Source organism: Sinohyriopsis cumingii, chromosome 17 (genome assembly GCF_028554795.1).
Source record: "Sinohyriopsis cumingii isolate HCF-2022 chromosome 17, ASM2855479v2, whole genome shotgun sequence".
Taxonomy (NCBI): Eukaryota; Metazoa; Mollusca; class Bivalvia; order Unionida; family Unionidae; genus Sinohyriopsis; species Sinohyriopsis cumingii.
In genome coordinates, this window is record NC_142977.1 from 87186524 (window position 1) to 87202847 (window position 16324).

Below are 16324 nucleotides of genomic sequence, written 5' to 3' on the forward strand. Positions count from 1 at the left end.
TGATTGTTTGTTTAAGCAACCGAACTTCATGATCGTAGAAAAATTGGATTGAATATTCTTTTTTACAAGTCATTTTAAATGACATAGAAATATTGAATACTTTATGATTGATAAGGTGTCTGTAGGTATTATCAACAAGCTATAAGAACATCCATCAACAACAGGAATTTTCACTTTCAACTATTTGCATTGTTTTGTCAGTCCTTTCAAATGCATGAATGATTTCATATAATTCTTAATTTTTGCCAATTTTATGGTTGATTCTGAAACAAGTATGTCATATACAAAGAGAAGCCGTGTTATGTTTTAAATCTAAATGTGTTTTCCATAAATTATGTATCTATTATATTTAATCATTGCAGACTGTCCTTGTAAAATTTGTGAGATGTTCTAGTTTTACTGAAAATTAAAACAAATACAAATGTGTTCACTTATTCACATCAAATATGTAATTTATTTTATTCCATAATGCAATTTTTTTAACCATTGAGCTCTCGTGACTGACGATGTTTGTTTCAGTGTTATCATTATTAAATGTGATCTGTAAAGAAAAAATCTAAAATATTTCAGAATATACTTTTTGATACTTGAAATCAACAGTAGTTCTCTTAAATGTAATTTTGAAATACAACTTGCTATGACCATACTTTAATTCCATCCAAACTTTTAAACAATATACGTTATCTCTTTAAACCAACATTTTTATGTCGTGTTAGATTTATGAAAAATTATATCACATCTCTGAAAACTGTTTACTTACATAATACTATAGCTTTGTCCCATTATTGTGATGTTTACGGTATTAAATTAATATTTTTTTGGTTGACTCTGTAGTCTGAGAGGTGGAGTGATTTTTAATATTGACTTTTGTGTTTTCGCCTTCGAAGGAACATACGATCGTTCGAGATAATAAAACACAAAAATATGTGCTGCAAGCTCCTTACGTGTATTTACATTGCTATCCATAGTAGGCTCGTGTTCTGGTATCCCTTACGCGAGATGTAAAAAGCAATGTACCTCGTTTAAAAATAGAGACGACTCGCTTAGAGTTATCTGTCAAGTATAGATTTTGTTCAAATGTCCATTATCTATTGAAACTGTAAGCGTCAACATATTGATTTTACATAAAACAGTACTTTAAAAGTTTAAATTATAAATTTGGCTGCCAACATACTTGGGTAGCATTAAACAGTTCTCGCCTATGACCGTCAGGGATGCGTCCACTCACCCTTTGAAGCCACACGCTGTCAATTCAAATACGATATTAATTTATATACCGGTACGTTTCTACTGTTTGGCTTTTCTGGCAAACCGTTTCTCCAGACTTGGTTCCAGTCCCAGATTGGTGTTTGCTAATATAACGTCCCAATACAGAGCAAATAATTATTTAATCCTTTCTGAAAGTTAATTCAGTACTTCTGAAAGCAAAAATGGTTTACGGTGAAGTTGTGTGTATTTGCAACGAGCACATTGGGAAAAAATATTGGCGTACCTCTACGCTACTTACACTGTGACCGAAAGTTCTGTATACATTGTATTAGGGTAATAAATTGATTCCTAAAGCGGACAATTGATCAAAATGGATTTTCCCTTGTGATAGAAAAATTACTGTAAACTAGTCCAAAGTTCACAAAAGTTAGCAGATATTAAAACAGAGAAAATGAATTTTGCCAGACTAGACAATACTAACTTCTGAAATTGGAATGAGTTATGAAGTAGCCACACACACACAAAACTATTTAAAAACATTATGGCTATTTTTTGTTGCAGTGTACCTCTGAGGTATCGAAAGTGAAAACGGCTCAACTCACGCAAATCAGTCATACCCAAAAATAAAGGGAACTAAAGTTATTTGTAAAATACCAAAGAGATAAATTATTTTGTTTAATACCGATAGCCAGTGAGGAAAACCTCAGAAATTTCATTTTATTACAATACTCTGCAATGTACGAAACTGTAAGGCGAAACCGAACAATGCCGAACAAAATTATGACGTCATCCAATTATTCGACACATACAATCTCGCCTTATTCACGAGCCTAGTAACCATTTAGCCCGTTGGCCTAACAGGTTTAATCTCATTATAAACTCCTAGTTAGTGTGGATTGCTTTGGCTAAACTGTGGACGGATTAGAAGGTACAAATGCAGGTTATCAATGGCAATAAACGGCAAACAGTTTATCTTACCATATATTGTGAGACCGCTTGAGTTGACTGTCCCACGAACGGCAGGATATCACGAGCCCATTCAAAGCCCATGCAGCTCAGCACAATTAACTCCTGATGGTAAAGGAAGGTGTGTATCAACAACTCAGTTGCCCCTAATAATGCTCGAAAGAAAGCAAAATTTAAGCCATTCCCACGACCATTACGGTTACTGGAAGTACGGAACAACTGATTGGATCACACGTCTGTTGTATACTGGGCAAGTACCAAGTACATTCTTTGAACACATGAGCAATAGAGGCCTTCGATCTTGCTATAGCAATGACAGGCCTTTCCTGTACAATGTCGAACCAACAGTTGAACCACCGGACTCAAGGAAAGTACAACTCTGGGAGCCAAAGAAACTTGACAGGCTGCAGGTAATAAAACATTGCTATCCATAGTAGGCTCGTGTAGCTTATTTTCAATGGACTATAATGTTTATATTGCGCCAAGTTCGGGGCAATAAAGGATATACAGAACATATATGTAGTACAAACGTTAAGAGGATGAGAAAAACATTCAAGTAGTTTTGGGAAAAAAAATTATGCATGTAAATTATTATCGAGGCTAATTTCATATGCATAAAAGAAGATTTAATTTTAATGTAGTTGTCAAAGTACATGAGGGTTTTCACTAACCAATGTAATTCACCCCGACCTATCAATCCGCATGATGTATAGGTTGTTCACAACTAGAACAGAACATGAAATGGACCACTCGCATTTTACCTTGCCCCTTCGTTTTTTGTTCGTGTGTAACTTTAATGATTCTGTCAACTCTGCTTAATCACTGTAGAAACAATTCCCGAGTGTTTCCATGCTAATACAATGATTCCAGATTGGCTTCGAGATGGTCTTGTAATCTTATTCAAATCATATTTCCACTGTTCTACGTCAAGAGCTGACAGCCTCTGCTTCTGTGTCATGATCTGGTGACCTATGCTTTTATCAAGACCGCTAATCGGATGAAGACATATACCTTCTCGTCTGGGAGACTGAGCAGTATGGCTGAAGAGCATCAATGTGTGCCGAAAGATTTAATTCATTTTCAAATTTCTGAAGGCTGCAAATCCATTGGCTAATTTAAAAGTCCCTAGAGCATGTCCCCATAGCGGTTGCTGTCAGATATTTACGTCGGTCATTGGAGATTTGATTTTAATTTTGGCATCACCGATCAACCGATCAAATATCCCGTCGGTAAATTCTGCAACCTCTTCACCGCTGTCAGAATCCATCACTAACATGTACTAGTAATTCTAATCTTAACACAAGCACCAAGGACGTTTAAAACACGTGATTCTCTCATTTATCCCATTATCTCTGTTCTTTCGTCATTGTTATTTTTATATGAGCCTGCAACCATATAGTTTCTAAGAGTTGTTCTTAGAATCTTATCTAAACAGAGCACATATATGTTTCAAATTTGGCTTCAGCGTTAAGATCTTCCAATGATTTTTCTTTGTTCTACTAATTGATAGTAAGAAAGCCCAGTTTGGTAGTACACGATAAAATAATAATATCCTCATATATCAGCAACAAGTCTAAAGTCAACACTCGGATGAAAACCATCTATATTTCTATGTCTCTACATTTTTCAGAGTGCACCCAATCAACAATCCTTCAACATTTAGTTCAACGGCCATGCATATGTCAAGAGTCTATCCTGAACCTGTATCTCGAGAATCTTTTCATTGCTTTTGTCCATTTAATCATTTATAGTCTTGGTGTCTTTACGGCTAAAGATAAGTGTACCACCATAAATCCACGGGGTTATGGTTTTAGACTCATATTCTTCTGATGACTTATGATTAAGCGGCACAATCAAATGTGCACAAAGAACAACGTACGCTTTAACTCAGGAGGTACCAGAGCCTTGTAAAATAAAAGTCTCTAGCGTCATTGCTTGACGCATATGCATTCAAAATAATCGCATTATAATAGCAGACATGACATTTTTGTACTGAAACTCTGGCTCGTTTACGAACATACTCGACTGCCGCAGGGGAGATAGTGGCGACGATACGACGATGGTTTTGTTTATCCTCACTATACATTCAATTTCTGCTCGTTGGTTCAAATAGCAATTTTGATATTTAATCGTTTCACAAAGATGTTTCACAGTCTGACGCAGTGCAACTGTAAAACCTAGTAACACCATTTGTCAGCTTTTTATCCACCTCTTGGTATTCGTACATCAAGCTCACGCTTATACGTGGATTGCTTCAGTTGTTGTACTGTTAATGATGTTGTCTCAACTGGCTGTGGTTGATCCGATGGAAGTGGTTGGGGTCCATTTAAGGGTGCAAATAACTCAGGTATGCTGAGTTTTCGCATACCGCCGCTTGGTATTGGTCGAACGAATCACCTCGACTGATTAATGGTTGGCATGCTGATATAAAGAGAAACTACTTCAAATTGCACCAATGAATTATTCATCATGTTTTCTTCATCAAGATCATAAATTCCAATCGCTTCGATCCTAGCTATTTTTTCATTGACTTCTGTTTATTTTTGATCCACGTTGTTGGGTGTTTTTAAAATCATATTGTCGGGTGTTTCTACACTCTTAGGTTCGGCGCACACGATAATACACGATAATACTCCCAAACTTATCCAAATTATCGGCAAAGCTGATTACGAGACACTACATCATTTACAGAGCCAATGTACATGGGTAACAAATCATTAATGTAAACACATATCTAAGAACAATTGTAAGCTATGAATGTTTTTACTTGGCAAAAAATCATATAAGTAAATAACTGCGCAACCGCGACAACTATTTGAAATTGGCCTCAGCACAAGTGCCTGGGTTGGGTTTTTTTCTATCGTGATTATTTTTATTGTTTATTGTCACTCGTGTTTGACCATCATGATAAAAGTAGTAAAGTAACAAGCTATATAAGAAGTTTGTTATTTAAGCTATCAGAATCTAAAAGACCTATTGCAGTACTTATATTTATATCTTGTTATGACAAAAAGGGCGTCTTAACATCTTGCAATTGTTCTAACGATAATGGTTCTTGACACTCCACCAAAATATTTTGTAAATGCTCTGGGCAGCCATCCTGAACCTTTTACAGAACCAATGTGATCATTATGGACATCTTCGTTACTTTTTTTTATACTTCAACGTTTTCACAGACTGCTGCACAGGTGCATTTACTATACATTATTTCTTTAATTGGTAACGATTACAAGGGGAATCTTTGCCCCTGGAGGATCAACAAGCGTTCGTGCTATCAGAATTCCTTCCTTTGCTAAACTCGACACACGTTCGTCTACAAGAGCACTCCCTTAATATTTGTTGCATCTCCTTTTAAATCATCCCAATTTATATTTTCGTTCGCTGGGAGTTATATCAACGTTTCGCTGAATATTATCCAAAAAATAAACTCCAACTCACTTTCTTTCATGCGCGAAAGTTTCTCTCCATAAAAAGTGAAAGCCACAGGTCCCATGTTTATTTGCCAGCAATTGGCATATAAAGAAATCCTACCAAAAATCTTCCGGAGCGTCCACTCCAGCTACAATCATCCTGTGTTCTAAAAGCATGTTATAGTGGCTTGCACATATCCACAAGTAGTCCTCCATTTGCCATACATAAATTTTTCTTAGTATATGTCTCTTTTGCCCTGGAATAATCTTTTATTTATCTAGATGGCGAACTGTAATGATATATCAAGTAGTTATCATGCAGTTTACATCGATTCCAAATATTTCTGTCTATATGTAAATTCAATCTGGTAACGACACTATGGTAACGTCTTCTAAATTATTTGACCTTTTGCTGAGAAGGTCAATATTAGGTCAACTGCTTCAGCCAACTCAAGTTTTCCAATCTATTTTCTTACTTATCGAAACTTCATTAATTGCTCTTTACAAGTTAACCCATCTTTATCTAAAAACTCTTTTTTCCCCAATGTCCTCGTTAAATACGATAATGGCACTTCCCAAGTTTTCTATTGCTAGAACTTTTCCATGTTGTCCCACTATAGACCTTAAATATTTTTGATAAATACAGCTTAAAATTTAAAAAAGATGATTTAATGAACACATGTTAAGTAGAGGGATATGATATTCTGATTTTGTGTCGAGCAATTGTGCAAATGGTTCTGTCCGGTAAACATAATTTTCAAACAAAGGTTCTTCTCGCAGCCCTTTGATTTACAGTCGGTTAAAGAGGCCTTTCGACCATATTTACAGCATTATTTAAAATCCAGTCTAATGTGTGGCAACTTGTAAATTCGCGTGGAATTACAACTCTTGCCGTTTCGAAGCACCGCAGTATATCGGCGGATTACCGGCTAAAACATTTATATCAAGGAACCAATAGAACGTGACTGTGATCATTCAGAATTGTTATTGTCGTCAAATAACCCAATCATCTGTGGATTTATAAAGTAACTGTCACGTGATGAATATGCCTTTATGTGACTATTCTCACGGTTTAAGCCTCCGACGAAGTGGGTGGATAATCTTCACTCGTTGTTTATAATGGAAAGAGTTGATGATGGCGAAGAAGCAATTTTCGCACATTCGATATCGGAACAGTATCAATTTTGGTACCACTAAATAGTATGGCAACAGCGGCAATTATTACTGGTAGAGCTATCGTAAATGCATTACCATTGACAAGAACTAATTTTATATTTCAATCATTTGATTAAAAAGTACTTCAAATTAATAGTAAATTGGGCAATGTAACTAGAACAACTGGAAAAGAAAATCGATCCGTTTAATGAAAACGGCTGTACCACTTTCATAGGTTGAATAAAAGATCAGGAGAACAAAGTTTGGTAACTCAAAACTTAAATAATTTAGATTAAGATTTTCCCCCTCTTTATTCTTCAACCCTACTGATGCTGTTTCACAGAAATCTGGGCAACACAATCCTAATATAATTTACTAGCCTTCTCATAAACAGTCAACCTGCGACTATGCATTTATACTACCGTTAAATTTGCCGTATTTATGAACAATTTGGAAATAATATGTCTACAGATATAACAGTTTATTATATATTTAAGTGTGGGATATAGAGACTTATTGGCTAAATAATTTTCATATTTTTTCGTTCCTGTATTTTCACATGTGAAAATTTCACCCGTGAAAATACAAGATATCCCATCATATGCGACGCTTGAACGTGTTTTCCCTCACAAGTTGTACCTGTAGAAATAAAGACAAGTACTTCGTGAGCTAGAACAAATAAAAAGAAACTTCCTCGCAGTACAGACTTGGAAACCAATCACTGATAAAGAAATTTGACCAACGCCGATCTTATCTCTTTGTAGTTATTTTCCCTTATACATTGCGGCGATACATTGCTAATAGGACTCGATTTGTTTTAGAGACGGTGAATACTTTACAAAATGACAAAAATGTTGATTACTATGACAGATTAAGTCAATCCAGTCCTACCGCTTTCTTAGGTTACGTTTATTCATGATCTGCCCGTGAAAGTACGATTAATTTAAGAAAAGGGGTGAGGTTAACGTGTTGTTCCACTCGTTAATATTTATTTTGGTACCACACGATGAAATATAACCGGTATTAACGTAGGGAAAGAAAATATCCTATATTTATTATGGTAGTAATGAGATTTTCTGTGAGAACAAATGAAATAGAGCAAGGAGTATATAACGAAAAACTTACAAAGTTACGATTAGTAGCGGGTTATGCACAAACTACCAATACAGAAACTGCTCAATTTAGTGTATACGGAACGAAATTAGAGTACCGCTTGATGTACAGATACAACAGATTATTGTCTGTCGAATACTTTTGCTCTTCGGGTGTTATTTGCTGTGTGAGTCTGCAACTGACAGTTTATACCACGATAAACTCAGAAGAAGAAAATAAACAACGTTAAATTCTGAATTAAAAGGAGTCTTGTTGCTGTGTTACAATAGACAGAAAAACTGAAAAAGTTTCCATTCAGCAATAGAAACAATAACGCTTACTTTTGCAGTATTACCAAGAATGTTTTATTTACAGGGGTAAAATAGGACACAACAATTTACAGAAGCAACTCAATATTTTTCAAGAGGAACAATAACATACGGAAATTGATAAAGCTGGTGTTAATATGTTTTTCCAGATCTGCATTGTGATATTAGATTCATTGCAACAGGATGTATACTAGGTAGCTTTCAACAAGGAATTCACATGCAGACAAACAGAAAAAAGACGAATGCACACAAAATGTTTATTTATTCCATGTCATATGCACAGGTAAGCACTCTATAAAATATATAATATACTATATATTACTAATAGTATTAGTAATGAAGAACTACCAGACATTGATAAATGTAAAATATGAATGGTGTGTAAAAATGTAAAAAGAATGGTGCAGCGGAGAAAAACGTCTGTGTCATATATACCTCTGTAATAAAAATAAAAAATAAAATAAAAAGAGCACACGTCAACAAGAAGTTAATTTACCTTATTAATGTTATGAGGCGGTCGAAAAACGTGATTTGTCCTAATGATATGATCAATTATATTACAAATGCAATGAGACCGCTCCGGTGGCCTAGTGCATGAGGGTCCGCCTCGGATGCGGGAGATCGTGGGTTTGATCCCCAGCTGAGTAATACCAAAGACTTACAGAAATGGTAATTACAGCTGCCTCGCTTGGCGCTCACCATTAAGAGGTTAGTGTTAAGACTGGTTGGCCTGGTGTCAGGATAATGTGACTGGGTTGGCCATGATGCTACATGTCTGCAGCACCATGCCCCAGTGCTAGACATCACTATAAACTGCCACTGCAGACATCGTAGCGATATGACTGAAAACTTGTTAAAGCTACGGTAAAAATCTAAATCACACACACACACGCACACACGCACACACACAAATGCAATGTAAGATAAACACAGAAATGAACTTCGAATACATTTTTTAAATGTGAAAAATCACTGTAAACCTTAAAGGATTATAAATTGGATGTATCGTGTGAGATGCTGGACAGATTAGTAGAACATAACGGAAATCAAACAAAACATTGTTAGCCTGGTTAGGAAGGTGTGTAAGTTATTTGCTAATCTGTACAAATCAGATACGTTGAATATAGCATAAACTGCCCATTCTCTTTAGGTGCACTTAAATATGACCTTCGACTAAACATGTTTCATGACGTCATTAGCATAATGATGGTCGTCTAATTCCTAATCCGTTGAGGTATTAAAAGACATTTTCGATTGGTGGTAATTTAGTTTTATTAAACCTTCACATGCATCCATTTATTCATACATATATATGCCTTTTCTCAAACATTTTGGTAGATCTTATGGCAGTTTTGTTTGTTTCCCTGAATTTATCATCGATTAGATTTTTCGCACCTTGCTCTTGTGATTTGTTCATAAATATGCAATTATCAATGAATCTGATTGTGCTCATTATTACAAACTCTTTTCATTTTTTTTTCAAATCTGTCGACTCTACAATCCTCACTAAACGAAATGAATTTTTCATTTTGTTTGATACCATTTCTACTTTATATCTTGGTCGATCTTTGCTAAGGTTTTAACAATTAGTTAATAATCATATACAGATTATTTATGAATAATTAGTGTCATATATTTACGATATTTGTATTTAAATTGCAATCTAGGCGTGCAGGACATCTATATTTTCAAGTGGCAGCATTTGTTTCCTTTAATTGTCTTTTCACAATTATTAGAAATGATGGTGGAATTAAAATATTGTATCCTTAATAGTTAAATATGAGTTTAACATCTTTGGTTGGTCTTTGTTCTTCGTAAATGTTTCCTGAACTCAATACACTCAGCTCTATACAGGCACATACTTCTTGATTCCATATAAAGACAAAATCCTGGTTGTAAGTAGATTTCAGTGTTTAGTGTATCCAGTGATTGTCTATATAATGCTTTTAAATTTCCAATATAGAAGGAATTAAACTAGCTTAAAATTTAACTTCAGAATCTTTTCATGCATTATATTTATATAATATCTATTGTACTGCATAATCTTTTGTGCTCATGTAATGTTAAATCAGAAAAAAATTAAGTTGGACACTTCTTGCTAAATTATTTTTATCTTCCCTTTGACTTACATGAGATGATATTAATTTTGGCAATTCCTTTATTTCACAATATTGATAATAGTTATCCAGGTGACCATCTCTTTCTTTCATTCTACCTGGTCTACAGTTACATAGATATTTACAGACATATTGAATGTATTATTAATCGTTATGAATTGTATATTTATTGGACATTTATTAATCCAGCGTTTATATTTGTCATGATTATTTTTGTGGTCTATACGGGTGATATCTTGGTGGGTTTAATTTGAAATTCAGTTTACAGTTCTTTTTGCCACCGACGCAATTCGTCATAACAAAAATCAATGTATACACTCTAATCAGGCATCTAATTTTGAGTACATATCGACTTTTGAGATATTTGTTTTACTCTCCTTTTTCGAAAATGATAATCGCAGAAATCGGAGAAAACCATTCCTTACTCGCCTTATAAAATAGACAAAATTATCCAAGAGAGACGCAGCTTGTTAAACAAATTAAGGAAACTAGTAACTGTCAAAGTTTAGGTAACAAAAATCATCACTTGATGATTGATGGAAATCTTAGGGAAAAAATGGAAGGTGTGGGAATACGGCCAGGGGCAAAATAGACTGAATAGGAACGAGTACCAAAATATTCCTGTAATTTTGAAAATAGAAACTACTTCAGTAAAATGATGACCAGTATATAAAAATGGTTGGAACGTATATTGGTAATCCGTCAGAAAGTATGAAAGATTCAAAATGATATTTTAACAAGCTATGTTCTTTTCACCAAGGGGATCCACTCTGTTCTCTATTATGGATGTATTCCTCAAGTAGAGGGTACATAAAAAGAATGTTGGAGTAGCCCTTTAACTTTAATCGGGGATCCCGGGTGACCGAGTGGCCTAATGTGCTCGCCTTATAACTCACTGACATCTCACGTCTGTCCACATGGCCTCGAGTCTCGGGCTCGGTCAACGTGGATAGGTAAGAAAGATGCTAGTAGCTTCCTGATGGTCAGTAGTTCTTCGAGGGGTTTTCTCGGGTTCTTCCTCTAAAACAATATTTCGGCCGATACAAGCATAAAATACATGCCAAATAACCAAAGTCCGGATCATATGTGTTTCTAGTTGAATTTTATAAGTTTGTTTGCGTAGTTATTAGTCCATTTTATGCCAGGACAATTCATGTTTCATATACTTACGGAGAGCTATAATCAACTCAAAAGAAAGGTGCAATAACTTGTCTTCCAAAGGGGGATTAACCAAAAAAGTTTTTGATGAAATGTGAGTTCGTTTTTTTTCATCAGTGTAGCATGCAAAACTGCATCAGCGAACGTTGCAAACAGACAAAAACATGTTCTTCACAGCAAATAGTATCAATGAACAAAATGGTTTTATTAAAGGTAGAAATGTATTCGTACGATATAGGGTTTTGTTTTCAATCCAAACAAGTATAACATACATCGACTTCTCTTAATTATCTTAGAGTAAGATTTTAATTCAGCTTCATGACCTTTTTGTAATTATTATTTTTCGTTTTTAAATTTAGATAGATTTCAATAATTGAATAAACCTATTTTATAAAAATATTAAATCGTGCATTATTGTAAATGAACAATATTCATTGTTTTATATCAAAATTGGCAGCAGACAGGGTAATCCCCTCTCCCCACATATTTTCCTTCTGAGAGCAGAGATATAATTCCATATACCAAGAACAAACCCAATGTTAAAGGAATAAAATGTAATGTAAAGCATATATAATATATTATCTCCCGTGTTGGATTAAGGCCTTCCAGTGCCTTAAGCACTGAAAATAGTATGGTCCCCCTCCTACAAAATGCAAAAAAAAAATAATCTTAAAAGCTAAAAAGGTGGGAAAATACCAGTGTTGCCATCATTCCAAATCAAAATGCTCGTACATGCAGATCAAAATGGTCATATATAATTCATTCAGTTTTATATTCAAAAATTATTTTGAATTTTTTCTCGTGCCCCTGTTGGGCTGGTACCCTAAGTTCGTGCTTAGTGTGCTTAATGAGCAATCCGACACCGATTATCTCACACTATGCAGATGCCATTGCATTCAATCCTGATGGCTCTGAAAAGGCCCAAAATCAGCCCTGGATCGCATTTATCAATACTCTACATTTGAGGGCTTTAGTACAATTACTGAAATATCAAAAGCAGCTTTGGCAATATGATAGTTATTAAGTTTGTCATTATCGAAACTCACTCATCTACTAATGAGTTTACAAATCTCCTACATAGTGTACTCCAAGAACTAGATTCGCTTTTAATAAGCTCGTTTGGACTGGAGCAGGAGTCAAGATTAAACGAAAAGCAATTATTAACGATTGTCGTGAGGATGGCTTTGAAATGTATTGATATCAATACGTTTGTGGATTCTGTTAAGACAGCCTGGATCAGAAGACTGGTTACTCCTACGACCAATTGGAAACAAACTGTATTTTCTCTTCTTCCAAGCAGAGGATTGGTAAAGGAGTTCACTGTATAAATGACTTTGTATATAAAGAAGATTCCTGAATCAAGCTTGATAAGTTCCTCAGTAAATTCGGGTTGCATGTATTTTCTAGATTCTCAAGGGCTTTTCAAGGTCATCAAAACTACAGAAGTATGTTTGGTATCAGTGTTGAATCTAATATACTATACCTATGTATGCACCCTCTGTTTTACTTAATAGATTGGATAAAAGTGTCCGTAAAAGAATCGACAAAACACTCATTTGAAAATCAAGAGCCATTCTCAACTGCAAGAGCGAACACATAATCTGACAATTTAAATGAGAATGAACAAGATAAGCCTTTTTCCGTGCCTCTAAAAGTAACCAGATGTTCTAGACTTAAATGGTTTCAAACTAAGATTTTGCCAGAATTTTAGCAACAAATAACATCGTAAAAGTTGAATAAATTTGAAGTAATTTGTGGTCTCTTTTCAAAAACTCCGTTGATGTTTTATATCGTCTTTTATTGATATGTCCGAAATAAAAACTTTTCTTGAACAAGTTTATATGATGAAGAAAAAGAATGTGCGTGCAATCATTTGCAACAAGTTTACAGAATGAAAAAGAACGTGAGTGCAATCATTCGTAACAAGCTTAACAGAATGAAAAAAGAACGTGAGTGCAATCATTCGTAACAAGCTTAACAGAATGAAAAAAGAACGTGTGTGCAATCATTCGCAACAAGCTTAACAGAATGAAAAAAGAACGTGAGTGCAATCATTCGTAACAAGCTTAACAGAATGAAAAAAGAACGTGAGTGCAATCATTCGTAATAAGTGTATAGAATAAATAAAAAGGTGAGTGCAGTCACTCGTAACACGTGAATGTATCTGCTAGGTATATATATTTAATAATTTTAAAAAGCTATTAATATGATTAAAGTATTTATTATATATTGAATATATATATATATATATATATATATATATATATATATATATATATATATATATATATATATATATATATATATATATATATATATATATATATAACTGAAGATTTAATAATGAATTACCGAACATGTCTCATTGCAAGAATTAACTAAAACTAAACTTTCTGACAGAAAGTATTCTGTATATAAAATTTGTATATGGAGTAATTTTAATACATGTCAGCTATGCAAAAATATATACTAGGTCATATCACCTTTTCGACTGTTTTTATGAAAATATTACATTGTATCTTAGCCGTCCATATTGTGCCAACAGCGTCCGTACCATGACTTTTGTACATATATACATACATACATACATACATACATACATACATACATACTCATTTGTTTGAAATTATTTTTTTTTTCTTTCAGACCGCAAAACGAGTATATTTCGATGTTCTAAATGCACGGATCCGGAAAAAAGATATCATGGAACAGTTGGCCAGGAAAAGAGAGCAGAATAGGCAACACCATGAGCAAATTCTGTTGAAACATTCCGAAAGTATGAACAAAGGCCTCGAAGCCTATCTGAACAAACTGGATAGAGCCCGTGAGACTTACAGAGTAAAAATGCAAAGGAAATCTCGAATGGGCATCGTAGTTCCGTTGGAATAAGAATGAGATGAAAGCTCAAGGGCCAACTCCACGTCAGTTATGGCCTGAGAAACATTTACATCGAAATGTTTGGTATAGCATCAAAATAAAAATAAACATACAAGAGGAAACTAACATCAACACATGATTAGGACACCTCTAAATGAAATCGGATTTTAAAAAATATTAGTCAACAGTTACGTTTCATATGAAGACTACTTATATCCATTTTTATTGAAAGGTGCGACTACCCTATCTATACATAGTTTAACTTAAGGGGGGGGATGTGTTTTGTGTACTTTAATAATAACTTTTGTTTTAATATTCCAAGATTTTGTGACGAGGAAAATGAAAAAATATTCACTCAGTTATGCATGGATGCGTACGGGTGCAAACACTGGTTTCGAAAAGCGAGGTCTGGAGTTTGTAAACTTTGTTTGGTTTATTTTGCCTTTTTTTGCTTCAGCTAATGTTGCTGTCTTTGTTATTATTCTTCCAGTGTCATATTCATCGTTATCGTTTACAATAATGATAAAATTTAAAGTTATTGTTGGCATTCCATTCATCCCTACAAGAATTGCTTATTGTTACAAAATAGGTCACGGTGACCTTTGTTCCTTATGCAGAAACTTTTCATATATATAATTTCATTAAATTTTATCATCAACAATTACTTTGATTTTTTTTCCCGGCGCCCTAAGCACGTGCTTAGTATGCTTAATGGGTAATCCGGAAATGAGAGGCATAAAAATGACCAGGACACTGTTAGAATCAAGCACAGGTACTTGGACGACCACGCCTTTTGCATCGAACAATAATATGTATGCGGCTCTCTTGACAGTACGACTTCTTCGAATTATTTGTGGCCTCTGCTCGTTTTATGCGATCCTGACTTTCATATTTTCTGTTGAGTCGGGTTCGAAACAGTTAATTCACATTTCATCAATTGTGACAATCTCATTCAAATGTGTCTGGTCACTCATTTCATATTTGGCTTTTAGCTGTTTGATGAGTTAAACCCCGAGTCTGTTTTTGATCAGCCGTCAATAAATGCAGGATCCGTCTTGCAGAAACCCGTCTGAGCTTCAAATATAATATCTTTCACCATGCACCGAGTATCTTCATCAGTTGCTTTCGTAACAAGTCACTTTCCACTCATCAATAGCCGACAGCGGTCTTCCAGAACATGGTCGATTTGCGGTACATTCACGACTTGATTTTACAGTATTCTCTTTGCTCTGTAGCAGAATTGTTGTCCATATTCGACATTTTAACATCGCTGTCATCTACTTATGTTACGTCACACATATATCTGAATATGTCCGGTGTGCTGCACGTGCAGTTGTAGGTCATTTATAGAACGTTGTTTTGTCTCTGAATCAGTTTAAATTTATTCCTAGGTTCAATGAAAAAAGTTACAAACAAATATTCTGTACTTTTCAAATGCCCTCGTTCAGAGTTAAACTTTGAAACTCGAAAGAAAAGAAAAAACACTGAATTTTCAAAAGCTTTGACATAGAATTTTGTTGTTTTTAAAACTCCGTATGCTAGATTTTTTAGTTGGAAGTTGGGCACATTTCTGTTCCGTAAGCAGAGGGGCTGAGTAAAGGGAATCACTAGGTCAGTACAGTAGAATGCTTAGCCATGTTGTCATCTTAGATTTGTCTATGATAAGTTTATAGCTATTAAAGAAATGTATATAATGCTAGACGTAGGACATTACTGTAGCCAATGTCACTCCACACACCATTGTCACACGCTTTTCCATAGTTCACAATCCTGTACCTGAGAACTTTGTATTACAAAGGTTATATATATATATATATATATATATATATATATATATATATATATATATATATATGTCATGCAGCCTTGAATAATTTTACATGGTGTCGTATATATTTTAGATCATAATAAAAGTCACATGTATACGCTTGTTTTATATCTTTTAAACGAATTCATATTTGCCTAGGGCGGAACGGAGCTGTGTCCTTTTCCGTACGTCAAGGTCGAAATG

The 16324-nt window shown here is 34.5% G+C and overlaps 1 protein-coding gene across 1 annotated transcript; it reads left to right on the top strand.

Annotated features, from left to right (window-relative positions):
* The first annotated feature begins 2112 nt into the window (after positions 1–2112).
* LOC149779376 (uncharacterized) lies at positions 2113–16088 on the top strand. Its single transcript, XM_089938608.1, has 2 exons — positions 2113–2585; positions 14083–16088. Exons 1-2 carry the CDS (start codon positions 2157–2159, stop codon positions 14323–14325), a joined length of 672 nt encoding a protein of 223 aa, XP_089794734.1. The 5' UTR covers positions 2113–2156; the 3' UTR covers positions 14326–16088.
* Positions 16089–16324: the final 236 nt, after the last annotated feature.

What these genes read in the sequence shown, in the direction of transcription:
- LOC149779376 (XM_089938608.1), top strand. Translation starts at nt 2,157, where the DNA reads ATGGCAATAAACGGCAAACAGTTTATCTTACCATATATTGTGAGACCG. An exon ending in AGAAACTTGACAGGCTGCAG is followed by an intron (nt 2,586 to 14,082) that starts GTAATAAAACAT and finishes TTTTTCTTTCAG; the next exon opens with ACCGCAAAACGAGTATATTT.